This window comes from Strix aluco, chromosome 11, assembly GCF_031877795.1.
Source record: "Strix aluco isolate bStrAlu1 chromosome 11, bStrAlu1.hap1, whole genome shotgun sequence".
Taxonomy (NCBI): Eukaryota; Metazoa; Chordata; class Aves; order Strigiformes; family Strigidae; genus Strix; species Strix aluco.
In genome coordinates this window covers 16,623,698-16,639,829 of record NC_133941.1, presented here as the reverse complement: position 1 = coordinate 16,639,829, position 16,132 = coordinate 16,623,698, and the positions used below count along the sequence as shown (strand labels likewise).

The following is a 16,132-nucleotide window of genomic DNA, read 5'->3' as shown; positions in this document are numbered from 1 at the left end:
GAGGTATTTTAGCTCAGACAGGAGTTGAGAGACTCAAATTGTGCTTAAGCAGGAGGACTGATTCAGCAGTTATACCACACAGTCTCATCCTCAAATCTGTGAAATTGTTTTCTCAAATACCTGAACTGTTGCATGGTTAGATGAAGTCTTTCTTTGCTATAGTTTACTCCTGTGTAGATTTTGTTGATGAAATTTAACTGAATGTGTTTATCCCTGTCAGAAACTTTGCAGTGGTGATCAAAGGGAAGCTGCAGGAGCTTGGCACCTTCCAGTCCAGTGTCTGTTGTGCCTACAAAGAGCAAACTGAGAGTAGCTTCAGTGGTAACCCACTGAGTAGCCCAGAACATTTTGGAAGGTTCTAAGTCATGAACTTCAAAGAAGGAATAATGTTTATCTCTTACTTCAGAGCAAGGTGATGGGGCCTCCATTTCCAAGGGAGCTGAAGTCACATACCATGTAAGACAGCAGTGGAGGGGGCAGGTGGCTTTGACCAGTGAAAGTCCACAGAAACCTTTTTTGGGGCATTGGGGATTAGTGCTTGACATCCAGGACTTCTATTGTCACCTCTGTGTGCAAATGAGGCAGTCTCCTCAGGAGCGTACAGTATTGTGGGGTCATTAACAGTAGTTTCCTGGGCTTAAAATGAGAAGCTTTTGGAGAAAAACATTTTTCTTAGCTCTCTCTGTGCCTTTTACCTGGAATCATAGCTACCTTTGTGACCATCTTGTGAAATAAGGAGGAGCAGCTGTCCTTAGTAAATCCTCAGGCTTTCTTCAGTTATTATAGATAGATGAGTAACTTGTAAAATGTGAGAGTGCTTAGAATTTTTATCTTCCCAAGTGTATTTGATTTCTGTTTTTTTTTTGTCCACACTTGGAAAGCTGTTGGCCTCTCTTTCATTGTTTCACTTCTTACATGATCTTTCTCAATTTTCTAACAGGAATTCACTGAAGATCCTTGATGACTTTGTAGGTAGACCTTTGTGCACTCTGTGACTTGTCTCTTATCTTTGCTTTCTGATCCATTTTTTTATCTTCCCCCATAGTTCTTAGCTTTTTTTGTGTGCATAGGGTAGTATTGAAATACTTCTTGGAACTCTTCAGTTGCCATCTGGCTCTGATAATGAACTTTGGCTTCTATTGGAAATTTTGAAATCCCTTAAGAGGTCATCCTTCCTTTTCTCCCTATTAGATTTTCTTCATATTATGTTCTGAGTGTCTTATTCTGTTCTCTCACTGGGTTCAGACATGTGAAGCAGAAATGGTACTTTTGCAAGTCTAGCATTTTCTAGATTGCCCTTCTTTGCTTCTAGATAATTCACTTCCTTGGATTTTTAAAAATGTGTTCTTAATGGGTTTATAGGCTATTGTTAGCTTAATTATTTTATTAGTGATCCTTGAAACTCCTGCATGTGGAGCATGAGTCTGATAATTGTTTAGTCTAGACCCTCTTGTTCTTTCATCTATCTTATCTTTGTGTCCAGGTAGTCTTGAGAAGTTCCACCTCTAACATGTAATGACCAAAAGGTCATGTATTGTCCCAGAAATGGTTGTCTTCGTTATTTTGATAGATCTGCTCATCTTTCTAGTATACTTTTTGGTTGTGCTGGCTGGTGGTTTTTGGTTTTTGGAACGCTTCAGGTTTAGACTGCATTTGGGGTTTGCATTTTCATCTGGAAGCTCCTGTCATAACTTGTTTCCTTATGTATTGATTTTACTGCTATTATATTTCCAGACTGGTAAGGCTGCCCAGCTGTTCTGCCTCCTCTTGGCCATTATGGCTTGTTCTTTGTTTTTTAGTTTTTGCCCTTAGAGGTTTTCCGAGACTGTTTTCTTAGTAGCATCTGAGCTATGAATATGCATTTTTAGTTTGTAGCATTTGAGAATCAGGGCCACATTAAAAGAGACACAAGAACAAGCTAAAGCTTGAGGGCACTGTCCTCTGCTGGTGCTCTGCTGTGCTTTGGGTGTATTAGCCACTGTTGCGTGGCTGTTGGTGTCCTGCACCTTTTTGCATTCAGTTTTGCATGTTTATTCAGGCAAAGATGGAGAGAATAGACCATTTCCCAGTTAGATCTTGCTATAGAGAAATTAATTAGTATCAATATAGTTTCTTTAAGCTTGTTTATGTAGTACTGCATTGTGGTTTTGCTTTTTTTATGGAGCCAAAGCTGTCTGTTGAACAGAACACTGTTGAATTTTAATGCCTTGTTGGTCTTTTGTAACACTGTTCTGGTTCTTTTCCAGACCAGAAGAGTAGTAGTGTGGAATAGCCTGGGATTTACAATCAGATAAACTTCAGGCTTATGAACTTTTAAAATCCATCTCAATATCTCCAGTCTCAAAATGCTAAGGATTGCTGTGCACGTGACATGTACATAGCTGTGTGTCTTGCCTCCAAGTTGTAGTTGTCCAACAATGTAGTTGTATCATCTAGGCTCAGTAACAAACTATTTTGTGCTCACCCTGCTTATCTTCTTACTAATTAACATTCTGTTTGAGTGGGTAGTCTGGGTTTCAGGTAGGGAAGGACCGACTTTGTCGCTTTTTAATGCAAGGCAAATATTTTGTGGTTTTAAGATTGGGATTTTTTTGCTTGCTTGTTTTAAGGTGGTTTACTCATAAACTTAAAGCTTGCTTCCTTGCCACTCATGCCATCCAAATTGCTTACTTGTTTCAGTCTGGGACCCAGATTTTGCTTTAAGCAAAAATTGTTTCTCCTGCTTCTGATGCTTCTGTCTGATGTTTCTCTTCCAGACGCGTGTTTGGAAGTGTGATCACACAGATCAAAGCAGTAAATTCTGTGTGGGGGAACTAACTGTAATGTGTCAAGTCCTTGGAGTTTTGTGGGAGGTGGGGCTGGGGGTAAAAAAGTAGTAGCACTGTTTCTACTTCTTTTTCCTTTCTCCCAGATCAAGCACTGCAACTAGCAGAAACTTTACTACCTCTTCAAAATCATCAGCAAGTTCTTATTCCTCAGTGTCTGCCACTTCTGTTATTACTAACGGTGATAGCAGTAACTCCTATGGACTGAACAGCTCCCACCTGGGCAGGGGGTAAGAGCAGGAATGTTCTTTATGTTTCTTCATCCTTCATGTGAATGAATACTTCTGTGCATCCTTGCCTGTATAGAAAAGGAGTGTGATGGTGCCCTATGAGGAGTTCCGCTACTCTTGTGTACCTGTTTATCAAACTTTGCTTTTGAAACCACTACATTCTGCTATTCCTTGCTCACTTGCAAAATAGCGCATGTTCCAGAGCTTACTAACTACTAGGGCATTGCCTGATTTTGATGCGATTTGGGATATGAGGGAAGGGATTATATTATTTCCTCTATCTGCCAGTGTGGTAGAAGCCTTTCCAGGTAGAGATCATAATTTTTTTTATTAGCTCTTAAATATATCACATAGACTCTTGCTGCATTAGGATAGTGTGCTGTGTACTTGTAGACAGAGAAAAGTAATGTGTTATGAGCCATAAATTAATAATAGACTGTGTAACAATTAATGTTTCCAGAGTTAGCACATATACTGCACGTTCCTGGTATTCAATATTAGCCACTATGAAGCAGCAGAAACATGAAGGCTGGTTAAACAATTTAATTAAACAGTTTTTTGACTTGTATTTGATGTGACTCTTAAACAGCGTTGAGAATCAGTAAACTCATTGTGGACTTCACTGTGTTGTCTTTCTTTCAGAGGTTCTGGATTTGTCTGTAACTCCTACAACTGCAGGGACAGTGCTTCTCTGTCACAGCCTGGACTCTGTGGACTCAGTAACCTTGGAAATACCTGCTTCATGAATTCTGCATTACAGGTAAGAACTAAATAAAAGAGCAGTCTCGCAGAGATTGTGGATTAAAATCTGTGGAAAGAAAAGCATGTTTTAATGTGATTCAATGAGGATACTGCACTTGGAATGGAAAAAAAAACACAAACCAACCCCCAACCAACTAAAAAATCAGTTCATATTTAGTTTGGCTTACGCGTAGCATTTTAGTGCTATGCAACATAGTACAGTATGAAGGACTGGATCTGAAATACGTGGCTTCTGAAAAGGCTCTGGGGGAAGTCGTACTAAACAGATGCCTAACTAACGTAAGGTTCTAATGCTGTGCTCAGACAAAAATGGGCTGATATGGAGAACGTTGTGTGTGCAGCATAAGCCACATGACCAGGCACACAGTTCTGGGGTCTGTGTTTAAAGACTCTTGAAAAATTAAGAGTGTGAAAAGCCATAGGAAGGGTTCAGGGTGATTGTATGGGGTGGTAAGGTTGCATAACCACTACAGGTTATGCAAAGCTAATCATTATTAGTATACTTATTTAACTTAAATCTCTTAGATTTACTTGGTTCATTGCAAAAAACCTCAGAAACTCGTTAGGGATAGTTGTTTGCTAAGGAATTCAAATTAAATATGAGCCAACTTATATCAACTTTGATTGCAATGGGCAAACTCCTAGTGTGGCACAAGTGCTATGTAATGACGTCTGTCAGTGTGGTAGCTTTGAAAGCTAGAACAGGTCTTAAAATAACTATAACGCATTATATGTGTGGTATTCGGGACTGCCTCGCCTTTTTGTTTGGCAGGACTTTTTGCAGTTGTATCATGGTAACCTTAAACCGCATCATGTTTTATTGAACTTTATAGCTCAGAGACAACTTTTTAAGTTAATTTTGATTATGAAAGTAACTTAATCCAAACATATTTCAATCTTATTTTTGCACGCAAGCTAGTAATGTTAAGGGCTGATTACTTTCTTTCTTGTATTTTCCATTTAATTTTCTAGACATCAGTCTTTCAACTGCAGATTTCTGCTTTAGTTTTTGGGAGTTCTTGGAACTTTGTCAGCAAGTCTTCCAGTGAGAAACTGGTGTCAAATGGTAGCAGTCTGTAAGCACTTTATTGTCATTTGCCTGGAGAAAGACACTAACACCCAGGCATTGGAACTAAAAAAAATTGACAGGAAATAAATTCCACAAGGTACGCATAAAGGCAGTGAAAGTGGGGTTGGCTAAAGGGCAGGACTACACTTCCCTGATTCTCTCCAGATTGCCATGGATCACTGTGCTGGGAGATCTGTGTCCCTACACCTAGTTGGTGAAGCACTGTACAGGCATCAGCTGTGGGTCCTGAGATTTCAGGCATTCAGAAAGAGCCCAGTTTAATATTTTATTGATATTACAGTGCCTTGATGTCCTGGTAGTTTTGATCATAATCTCAGACATGGCTCTGTTTTTATTCACATATCCAAGTCTTGCCTTACTTATCTGAGTGTCACTTCCTGCTATAAGCTTTGAGTCTTTTATTGAATTAGGGAAACTACTTCCTGTACTAGTTTTACTTGTGTTCTGAGATTTACGGTGATTCCCCAGGATGTATTAAATCATTACCATACACTGATGGTAAGTATGGAGATAGGAGAGTAGATAGGTAGGAGGATCCTTTCTGCCTTTAAACTTTGCTAGATTTTTGATGGGGATTTTTTTAATGGCATGTGGTTCTTTGGAGGACAAAGTAAAGCTTGTGTTTCACCTCAAGGATGAACAAGGACCTCTTGCTCTCTATGTTGCTTATATTAGGATTTCAAGGTTATAGAGTGGATATGGGATGTAGACTTGAGAACATTAAGGTGACATCGCTAAAGACCTTCCTGACCTGTTCTGTGCAGATTTCTATGTAATACTCCAGTAAGGTAGCCTACCCTACCACCTCAGTAACATGTGGCAAAACAGGTCAACATACATTAATTGTAGGATTTGGTGAGTATTGGCAGCACTGTGATTGTAAACTTTAATCTTCTGGCACTTGTAGGCTTGGTTTTGTGTCAGATTTCAGCATTACACCAAGAGACTCTTCTCAAATTGAAGTGTCAGTGGAAGTTACAGAACAAATTAACAAAATGTGGAAGGACATAATACCAAGAACAGATATCTTCCTTCCAAAAGTCTGTGTTTGGTAGTTTTTTTTTTTTTAAGAAGGTTGCTTGCTCTTTGCTTTGCTGAACTATTAAATACAGTAACTTTAAATGAATACTTAAAATTATTCTGCACCAAAGGAATGGAAGGTGACAAATGTGATGTCAGTTTTAAAGAAATTTCTGAAGGAGAACCAAGGAGCTGCAGACCAGTGAGCCTTATGCCTTAAGCTAGATACACCGGTAGAAACTGCTTCAGAGGGGAGGCTTACAAAGCAAATTCATTGCATAGAAGTCAGTGTAGCATCTGCAAAGAGAAACCATGTTTCAGAAATAAGCTGTTAGTCTTACCCTCCCAATAGATTTTTTTTTTTAACTAAATATGTACTCAAATTCAGTCTCACCAGTTTTGTTAATAGCTTAGTACATGTTCTGATGTAAAAGCTGGTTTGTTATTTCATTTTTGCACAGATTTACTTTTCTGTGCAATAAATTCATTTTTTTTTAATGCTTTTTCAGTGTCTGAGCAATACCCCTCCTCTGACTGACTATTTCCTGGAAGATAAATATGAAGCTGAAATAAATCAGAACAATCCACTGGGGATGAGAGGAGAAATTGCAGAAGCCTATGCAGAGCTCATTAAACAGATTTGGTCTGGGAGGCAGTCTCACGTGGCCCCACGTATGTTTAAAGTAAGTACTCCATGTTCTTGTAGCATAGCTCTTTGACAGAAGAAACAGTGAAAGCTAATATGCCTTCCACATATTTTGGTGTTATGAAAGCAGGAATGACAGACTTGCTTCAGTGTTTTTTCACATTTTATGTAAATGCTTTTCAGGGTACAGGGAGGAACTTGTCAGTGAGTAGTGTCATACCCCAGAATTGGTTACTGCTCTTTAATGTTAAATGCCTTACTTAATAAATGACTTTTCAGCCTGCGAGCTGTTTACAGATGCATCAAAATGATCTTTGCTACAAAACTAGGTCATGCGATTTGCCAGCTGTGAACTTTAATCAGTGAGAAAAGGTGTGCAAGTTATAAATTTTAAAAATGAAATTACAAAGTGGAGAGCAAAATGCATCCCCTTGTCTATAACGTTATTTGTTGAGGTAATGTTCCCAGTGCTTCAGTGTGAAGAGCTGCTTTTAGCTGAAATACTGCAGTGTAGCAGTTGTATATGAACCCCTAGAAAAATTGTAACTATGTCTTTTGTTTTAAATATCATGGAAAGATGCTCTGCTGCAGAACCAAGGTAATTAAAGCATCCAAGGAACAGTAAGAGTTTGCTTCTATAGTGCAGTCTCAGTACGCTGAGGAAGAACATGATCCCAAATGAGCAATTACCTGATACTAATGTAAATGTGCATCCTGTTGCTGTTTACGTTTTGCATGGTACAGTCTTGAAGTTGAGGATATATGGTTTTGAGACCTGGAACAAAAGTCTTATGGACTACAGAAATCTGTCCTCTGTACAGGTAGTTCTGAAACAAGATGTTTAATTTCTGTGTCTTGGAGTTGCTGGCACATCATCCACCACTATTCACAGTTGTTCTGTAAACTTCTGTTTAGAGGAGATATGTGAATCTGTAGTGAACATCAATAAAAGTTTCTTAATGTGGGCTGTTCTTGTTTAAGACTGGAACAGGAATTACTCTTTATTTCCTAGTACAGTATCCCTTATGATTTTTCTAATAATTGTTGCTGATTTAGTGACAGTGTTCACTATAATATAAACAGCCCTTCAGTTTGGGCTCCCTTGCAGTTGTCATCTTAAGTAGTTAAAATGTGCTAAGCATAATTCTGCAAGTCTGTTGGACTCTTTGTGTTTATGAGAACTAGTGATGGTCACTAGGACTGACCACTCCTTCAGCTAATTGTTAGTTTTCCTGTAGGACCCCTTTCTATTGTTTTGTTTGTGTGTTTTGTTTTTTTTTTTTTTAGAAGCAAGAACACTAAATGGCAGTGTTGTGGGATAGTGCTTATGAAATAAAGGGCTGTATATGGATGTGCTGGTTTTGGCTCTCACTAACTCGGGCTGTTATGTTTTTTAGCTTCATATCACAATGTTCAGAGTAGCTAGAGATTACTGTGGCGAGGATTTCAATCTTAGTTTCAAGCCAGTTTTGTTAGTTCATAAGTATCTTCTGCAAACTTTTTCAGTCTTGTAGTCCACCTGCTTCAAGATGCTACCTTTATAGCAAGTCTGCATTGTGGGAACTGGAGACTTCTGAAAGAGAAATTGAAGTACAAAATGCATCAGGCAGATAGGTTTTGTGTATTGGTTGTTTACAGGTTCCTAAATTAATAATTGATTCTAGCATCACAGCACTAAATGCATTCTTCCCTCTCAATGCTAGGGGAAAAAAAATAAAGATAATTGGGAAAATTATTCTGGCACCCTTACTGCATTAGCATCCAGTTCACTGTGCTCTACTGCTAACATGGAGTTGATCTCTGCAAAAGCCATGACGTGAGTGTTTTTGTTCCTGTCCTTTACGCATAGGTAATATTCATCTGCCTCTGACTCTTGCCTTTGTGTTTCAGACACAGGTTGGCCGATTTGCTCCTCAATTTTCAGGATACCAGCAGCAAGACTCGCAGGAGCTCTTGGCTTTTCTTTTAGATGGCTTGCATGAGGATTTGAACAGAGTGAAGAAGAAGCCCTACTTGGAGCTGAAGGATGCCAATGGCAGACCTGATTCGGTATGGTGCCCTTTACTTGAGGGTAGGGCAGGTAGTGCTTCTGAGGGAGTTTTAACTGGGTTTTGTGATGCTTCCTGGCCTTTGTGCTTACAGGCCACACAAACATCCTCCCTGCAAAGCAGTGTACCTGGGAGGGGAGAACGGTATTGTGCTTTTTGGCCTGGCTGACTCTTCATGGCACCTTGCAGTGCATTGCTGTTGCTTTGCTTTACAGCAGGATGTCTGTTCTTGTACTGGCGTGCAGGAAGATGCTCTTTAGATACAATACTGATGTGGTTCTGCAGTGGAGAGGGAGGAAGTTGATCTTGTGACATAACAGCTGCCTAAAAGTAGGCTGTAATTGCTACCATAACCTTTCCTCCTGACTACTCAGGCTCACCTTCTTCCTCCAGATAGATTGAGCAGCAGCTTTTAGCTTTGGTTTGAGGAGAGTGCTTACTGTACAGGCCATCATATTTGCATGTGGACTTGGGTGGGACTGGGAGCATTCTCATGTGGAGGTGCCAGGGTGCCCCTCAGATAAGGTCTGGACATACACCCTGGGCATGGGGTTGTAAGCAGCCATTCTGGTGTCCCACTGGGAGACAGCAGAGTGTCAAATGAAATGAGCCTTTAGGCCGGACTTGTCATGTGTGCTCCCTCATGGCCTCTAGACAAATGTGATCCATGAGCTAGATTTAAAACAAGGCTGAGTAGGGTGCATGGAAGCACTGGTGAAGATGAGGAGAGAATCAAGGTATAAGTGACTTGGTACAACCATGGATCTTGATGAATTCCTAGTGTTTGGTCAACTACCTGCATCTCCTTAAGAGGCTTAACTTGATTTTTCTCCTTTCTGGTGCCATGGAAGTGGGTACACTGATATTAAAGCAACTTTATATTTTACTTAATCAAAATTTGAATTGTGAAGTAAACACCTTTGGCCTCCAGTTACCCACTCTATCTAAATAGAGAAAAGTAATTCTCTTATGCTGTTTTCCTGACGAAGGCCTGAAAAGTCTCTTCTGTTCATTTTTTTTTTCCTGCCTTTTCTCAATCCTCTGTTTTCCAGTCAACACTGATATGCGAGCCCCTTACAGACACTTCTTTGTTCCTCTGAAGCTGGCAAACACCATGCTTGCGTTAAAATGAGACACATAATAGTGAAATGCATTTCCCTAAGTGAGCTCACACTCTCCTGATCAGGCTTTTACCTCTTGTCACAGTACCAACTGCTGCAACATACTGACAAATGCAGGGTCCAGCATAAATATATTAGGTGGAAAAATGCTTTAGGAGCCTCTAAAAGCCAGATGCAATAACTATTTTTAGGAAGTGTATGTGACTGGTTGTTTTTCCTCTTAACTGGCAATAATTTTATGTCTTTTGCCTTGTATTGCGTAATACAGTGCATGTGGCAACACCACAAGAAGTAGTATATTTAATCTTTTTTTTCCCCTCCAAAAAGTGCTGATAACTGTGGGATGGGAAGGATGCCCAGCATACTTTCAATTTATTTAGGTACTTCCCTCCCCCTGATAAAGGAGGTGTACACGTGTTTCTGCCTGGCATTCATATCACTGCAGTTGTTGGAGCTTATCACTCTGTTCCCATCTCAGCATCATGGTTAATGACAGTAGCATTGCAGTGTGTGTGTATCTATGGCACTTATTTCACTTGGGATACGTATATATAAAAAAATATATGGTATTGTACCATAAACCAAAGTATCATGCTAAGAAGAGCCTCTGATTGCATTGAATAGACAAATGCCAGTTATTAGATGCTCTTAGGTGAGATTATAAGTTGTATTGTGAAAATCTTCAAGGGATTGTAATTTTTCTCCTTTTATACTTTCTTTCTGAGACATGGACCATCATTTATCAAGAAGAAGAAACTCTACTTTTTTTCTCAGAAGCTGTAACTGCAGTTCTCTTTCAAAAGCAGAGGGCAGCAGTCCATTCCTCATGGAGCAGTGTGGAGCGTATCTTGTTAGCAGCTTTCTGTCCTGAAGAGCAGCGTGTAACCCTGTCAGTGTCCCCTCGGCTCCATTCATGCTTCTGGCATTGTGTGCACCTGACCAAGTGACTCAGCTAAACTAGATGTGTTATGTTTGACTTGGCACAAGGCCTTAGTTTCACTGAGAAAAAAATTCAAGCGTGTTATGCTGGACATACTGGTAGACCACCCCCTTTCTGTGAAACTTACCCCTCAGTATCAATTTTTTGCATTTTCTTTGATTCCTATGCTTGCCATGCTATGGAAATGTTTGTGAGAAACAACTTTTAGTCTTTTTTTTTTTTTCTTTTCTTTTTATAGGAGGTGGCAAAAGAGGCCTGGGAGAATCATAGGCTGAGGAATGATTCTATCATTGTGGATATTTTTCATGGTCTTTTCAAATCTACCCTTGTTTGTCCCAAATGCTCCAAAGTTTCTGTGACCTTTGATCCCTTCTGTTACTTAACGCTTCCACTGCCCTTGAGGAGAGATCGTCTCATGGAAGTTACCCTGGTATATGCAGACCCACAGCATAGACCTGTCCAGGTGAGGCATGTTGAAGCCACAAATTTCTTTAAGTCATCTGAGTTTTTCTCTTAGGTTTTAAAGTTGAGATTTTTTTAAGTAATCTAAAGGACATTGATGTCCACTTTTGAGTGAGGTAGGATGAGGTTTTTTTTAATGTAAAAAGTGGGAATTGAACATGTCAAATCAAGTGGCTTTGTAAAATCTCAGTCTGTGAGACTAGGGTCATGGGTCAGCTGGAAATGGCTTACCTGTTTCTGTGATATTACCTGTGTGTGATGTAGTGCTCCCTGAAAGCAGAAATGTGTTTGTGTTGGCATATTTACCTTGTGTTACCTTGGAAAATGTAAAGGTGAAACTTGCCTAAATGGGCAAGGCCTCTGAATGTCAAACAGAAATGAAAAACAGTCCCTCTTGGAAAAAAAAAAAAAGAAGAAAAATTACTCTATTGCTTTTAAAGCTTGCTCAATTCCAAGGTAGACTGATTTCTTTATTTGCCTTTTTTTTTTTTCTTTTTTCAAAGGGGTCTGTGGGTGGACACACACATACCTAACGTAACTGTGTGCTTGCCAGACATGTGAAAACATAAGGTTTGGGAGGCCCAGGCAGAGTGACTAGATGCCCTGATGGCAGATGGGCCTCTACCAAAGGAGAAAGCAAAACAGTTTTGGAGGCACTGATTGGCAGCATTTGCATGTGTTGTGGACTGTAACTGCAAGTGATAAAACTTGTGCTTTGTATACGCACTGTTAGTTTGAGGGGGGTGGTAGGTACAGTGGAGATGTATGCTCAATTGACAGTAAATTTTCATCTTGCTTTTTGTACAACTGTGAAATCAAAGACAGCTGCACTTATCACCAAAACTTTATAAAGGGTAAGAACAGAGAAGGGATTCATTAAGGAAAAAAAGCAAGACTACCAGTACCATAGGGACTGAAAGGATAAATTCTTCTGCTTTGAAAAATCAAGATTAACACAACTTCCACTACTTGGAGCTCTTGTAGATGAGTTGGCCACATGCATGTTCCACATCCCACCTTCAGTCTCCTTGTGAGCAATTCTTTGCATTTTGTGATCTTTCCATTGAGAAGCTAGTTGTGCACCACTACTCCCCTCTGGTGCGTGACACAAGGAGAAATTGTGTCTCTGCCATGTGGATTGTGCTAAGAGAAAGGGAACCAAAAGCCTCTGATGGCCACAGTGGAATGTACAGATGGATAGTGTAACTGAGAAGATCCCAGTGAATATTGATACATAACTCCTTTTAGTCAAGGCAGGTGCATTCCACCTAATTTTTAATGAATGTGTGCCTATCGATAACTACCACTGTGCCTTTGAATTCTTCTTTAAAACGTATGGTACTGATCTATTGATGGAGGAAGGGTGCTTGGTTAAATCAAATTGTAGGTGCTTGTGTTCTGGTGCACTGTATTCTTACATCCATGCACATTCCTGCTTGCAGAACATTGCTTAGCCATGTTAAAAGCTCACAGATCTGTCTTCAGGGAAGTGTTCAGAGCACTGGAAGTGGAATCAATGGGTTATTAGATGTTTAACATCTGAGGTAGAGCATTCACACTAATTTACAAGATACTTTTGCTTTGGAGAGTGAAAGGTTTGATTGTGCATTGTGGTGCATTGACCCAGGCCAGCAGCTAAGCACCCACATGGCCTCTTGCTCACTTCCCCCTGCCCGGTGGGAATGGGGAGAGAATAGAAAGAACAAAAGCAAGAAAACCCATGGATTGAGATAAGGATGGTTTAATAGGTGAAGGAAGAGTTGGGTGGTGGGGACAATGACACAAGTGGTGCAAAGGACATCACTTGCCACCTCCCGTGAGGAGACCAGAACACAGCCAGTCTCTGAGCAATAACCCTGGAAGCCAAAAACATCCTTTCTTTCTCTACCACAATTTTTGTTGCCAAGCATCACATTATATAGTATGGAATAGCCCTTTTGGGCAGTTCAGGACAGCTGAACTCCCAGCTTCTTGCCCACTCCCAGCCTGTCTGCTGAGGGGACAGGGTAGTGATGAAGAGAAAGCCTTGATGCTGCACAAGCACTAAAACATCAGTGTGATATTGACACCATTTTAGCCATAGATCCAAAATGCGACACCTTACAGGGTGCTATAAGGAAAGTCACTCCCTCCCAGCCAGCCCCAGTGCAGTATAATGCCTGGTGCGTCCTGTTCAGGGAGAGCTTTGGGGATTTGTTTGTCTGAGGGTATGTCCAGAACAGAACTCTTAAAAGAAATAAACTGCAACCTGTATTGATGACATTGACCATCAAGTGAAGGTTTAAGTGGTCTGATCTGCTCAGGAGGGTTCGTTTGTTTGGAGGTGGGGGGGTGTTTTACTACTGCTGAGCCTCACCAAAGCAGAAAACCCAGCTGTTTAAGGCTTGTTCATTCCCTCCAAATCCTTGCTTTGTAAGGTAGAGCTGAGATACAGAAGACCTTAAAGTGTGTGGCTATGACCTTAACTTCAGCAGAACTCCTATAAATTCATGGCTTTGTTTCCATTTTCTTGCACTCTGCCTTGCATGGGTTTATTTTACCTGGTGTAACCATGATGTTATCTTTGTTTCAAGTACCGGGTTGTGGTGCCAATGATGGGGGCCATCTCGGATCTGTGTGAATCGCTCTCCAAACTCTCTGGTGTTCCTGCAGAAAACGTAAGCAAAAATGTAGTGCAGTAATTTTCATAAACATTTGTTCTTGTTGAAGCATTTTGGTGGCTTAGCTTTTAGATGGGTGATAAGCTGAACTTAATGGAAGAGTGACAAAACCCTAACAAGTTTGAATGCTGTTGATTGTAAAGTAAAAATGTGCATGAAACAATCGGTGTTTATTCTGATACTTCCATTGCAGTAGAAAGGTTTAAGAGAAGGGGCAGAAAGCTAGGCCACACCCCAACATTTCTGATAGTGTAGTTTCTTAGTACTCAGAAATGTTCAATGTCTGTTCTGGGTCCACCTCTTCTTGGACATTCTTTTAATAACAAAGGGATCAGGTGAGCTTTTCCAGAGGGAATGGATTTGTAGTTGGTGAGGTATTTTCAGGATGTCAGTGCAGCACTTCAACTTATTTCAGTTAACTATAGATGTGAATGATCCATGCCTGAAATCCTAGCCTGTTGCTACTTTGATTTTGGGGTCTGTGCTGTTGTTTCCACCAGGCTGACATGCAGCTGTTGGAATTGCATCTCCTCAGTACCTCTGTAAAATCAGTCTGTTATTTGCATTGTCTTTCTGATCCATCTTAACAAATACAGCTGATTAGCTGCTGTGCTGTTATAGAAAACAGCGATGGTGCTGGTGTGCTGAAAATTGTGGTAAAGAATAGGAATAAACTGTTTCTTGAATTTAAAGTTAGTTTGCCTAAATTTATGTAAGCTTTTATTATAATCTCTTTGCAAATATCACTTGCTGTTCTAGATGGTGGTGACAGACGTGTATAATCATCGATTTCACAAAATCTTCCAAATGGATGAAGGTTTAAATCATATCATGCCAAAAGACGACATCTTTGTGTGAGTAAAGTGGGAAGATGCTGTGATGTGAAGAATGCTACAAAACATTTGCTTTGGTTTCAGGATCTAAACCCCAATTTTTTTTATTTTTCCCCTCTGAAAACTTAAGCTTTCCTATAGACCTTTTGCATGACTTAGTAGTAATGCAGTACTTGTAGCAGCGGATCAGCATGTGCAGTGTTTAGTAGGTGTTTTCCTAATATGAAGGAAGTCGTGGCCCTGGGTGATAATGAACTCTTTGTTTGGTCTGTGTTCTGCAGTTTGGAAACTTCTACAAGCCCATTTCAGAGATGATAATCTATGGCTTACAGTTACACTTTCACTGACACTTTTAGGCAAGCTCAAGCTTACTGTTCTTACGCTTCAAATCAGCCAAAAGCCCTGGGGCTGTTACTAGGATAGCATGAAGTCTAAGCTGTTGTACTCTGCCTCTCCTAACACCCAACGTAGTTGTTACAGCACCCAGCTAACCATGACTGGAGGTTCTTGATAAATTCTTGACTGGTGCTTAGAGTGACTTCAGTGAAGCTGAGGATTTGGTTGTGCTTGATGTTTTACGTATGTGTGATGAATGAGATGTCTCCAGTCATCTGTGAAATCTGGTGAGGAGCGCAAAAGTAGCATTCCACTGTTGCAGCTGGAAAAATGAAAGATATTGCACATGAAGTGCACAGTGGACTTTGATGCTTGCCATTGAACCTGGGGCTTGTGAAGTCAAATCTAGCCCTTCATCACAAGTCCAGTCTTCCTCACGTGAGAATGTTCCAGTGCAGTTCCATTAAATTGTTGCGCCAGTATGAAGTCCTGCACTAATATGCTCTGGTGCAGTGTGTACCTTTCACAGAGTGGGATGCTGTGACATACTGCTTGGTGCTATTCTGTCATGCTGTCTGTTGTCACCTCGTTGCTGAGATGCTATGTCTGAGGTTTTCTGAAAGTTCTTGTCGTGTTGGTTTTTTCTTCAGTTGCAGCTAAAGTTGTGGCCAGTTAGGATACCTAGGAAGGACATCTGACTTCTTTGAAATCTGTTTTGTGAAGGTACTGTAAAGTGTTAGATTGATACTGAAAAAGCCAGTCGAAGAAAAACTCTCTAAGACTTAAAGTCAGAGTGTTAGAAAGCAGGCATTCTTTATTGCAGCACTGGGGGCATGGGGGATCTCTCCACCTAGCGTGCACACCCGAGCCGGTGAATTTACGACTTAAATGCAGGTATCTTATACATATTCATGAAGTTTCACAACACAAACATACATATTTATAACAAAAGTGTAATTAGTTCTAAAGCTTTGTGTCAACAGTTTCTTCCGCCTTATCTGAAATGTGATACGATGCACATCCTTGGGTCGGGAGTCATCCTTTTGGTTCCTATGTTTGATATGTGATGCGCATCCTTGGGAGTCATCCTTTTGGGTCCCATGTCTGAAATGTGTTGCGTATCCTTGGGTTGGGAGTCATCCTTTTGGGTCATAAATGT

At 40.4% G+C, this 16,132-nt stretch overlaps 1 protein-coding gene across 7 annotated transcripts in view; it reads left to right on the top strand.

The window, feature by feature from the left end:
- USP4 (ubiquitin specific peptidase 4) overlaps positions 1 to 16,132 on the top strand; it is a 48,248-nt gene that overhangs the window by 12,383 nt on the left and 19,733 nt on the right. For 4 of the 7 annotated variants that reach the window (XR_012624719.1, XR_012624720.1, XM_074836285.1 and 1 more), the window contains exons 7-13: positions 2,912 to 3,055; positions 3,698 to 3,815; positions 6,437 to 6,610; positions 8,464 to 8,622; positions 10,921 to 11,145; positions 13,718 to 13,801; positions 14,564 to 14,658. Coding sequence is in view for 3 of the 7 variants with exons in the window: in XM_074836285.1 (XP_074692386.1) it covers positions 2,912 to 3,055; positions 3,698 to 3,815; positions 6,437 to 6,610; positions 8,464 to 8,622; positions 10,921 to 11,145; positions 13,718 to 13,801; positions 14,564 to 14,658 (999 nt within the window). In the remaining 4 variants the exon portion in view is untranslated. Of the gene's footprint in view, positions 1 to 2,911; positions 3,056 to 3,697; positions 3,816 to 6,436; positions 6,611 to 8,463; positions 8,623 to 10,920; positions 11,146 to 13,717; positions 13,802 to 14,563; positions 14,659 to 16,132 lie in introns of those variants that run through there. The other 3 variants (XM_074836286.1, XM_074836290.1, XM_074836289.1) reach the window with 3 other exon arrangements.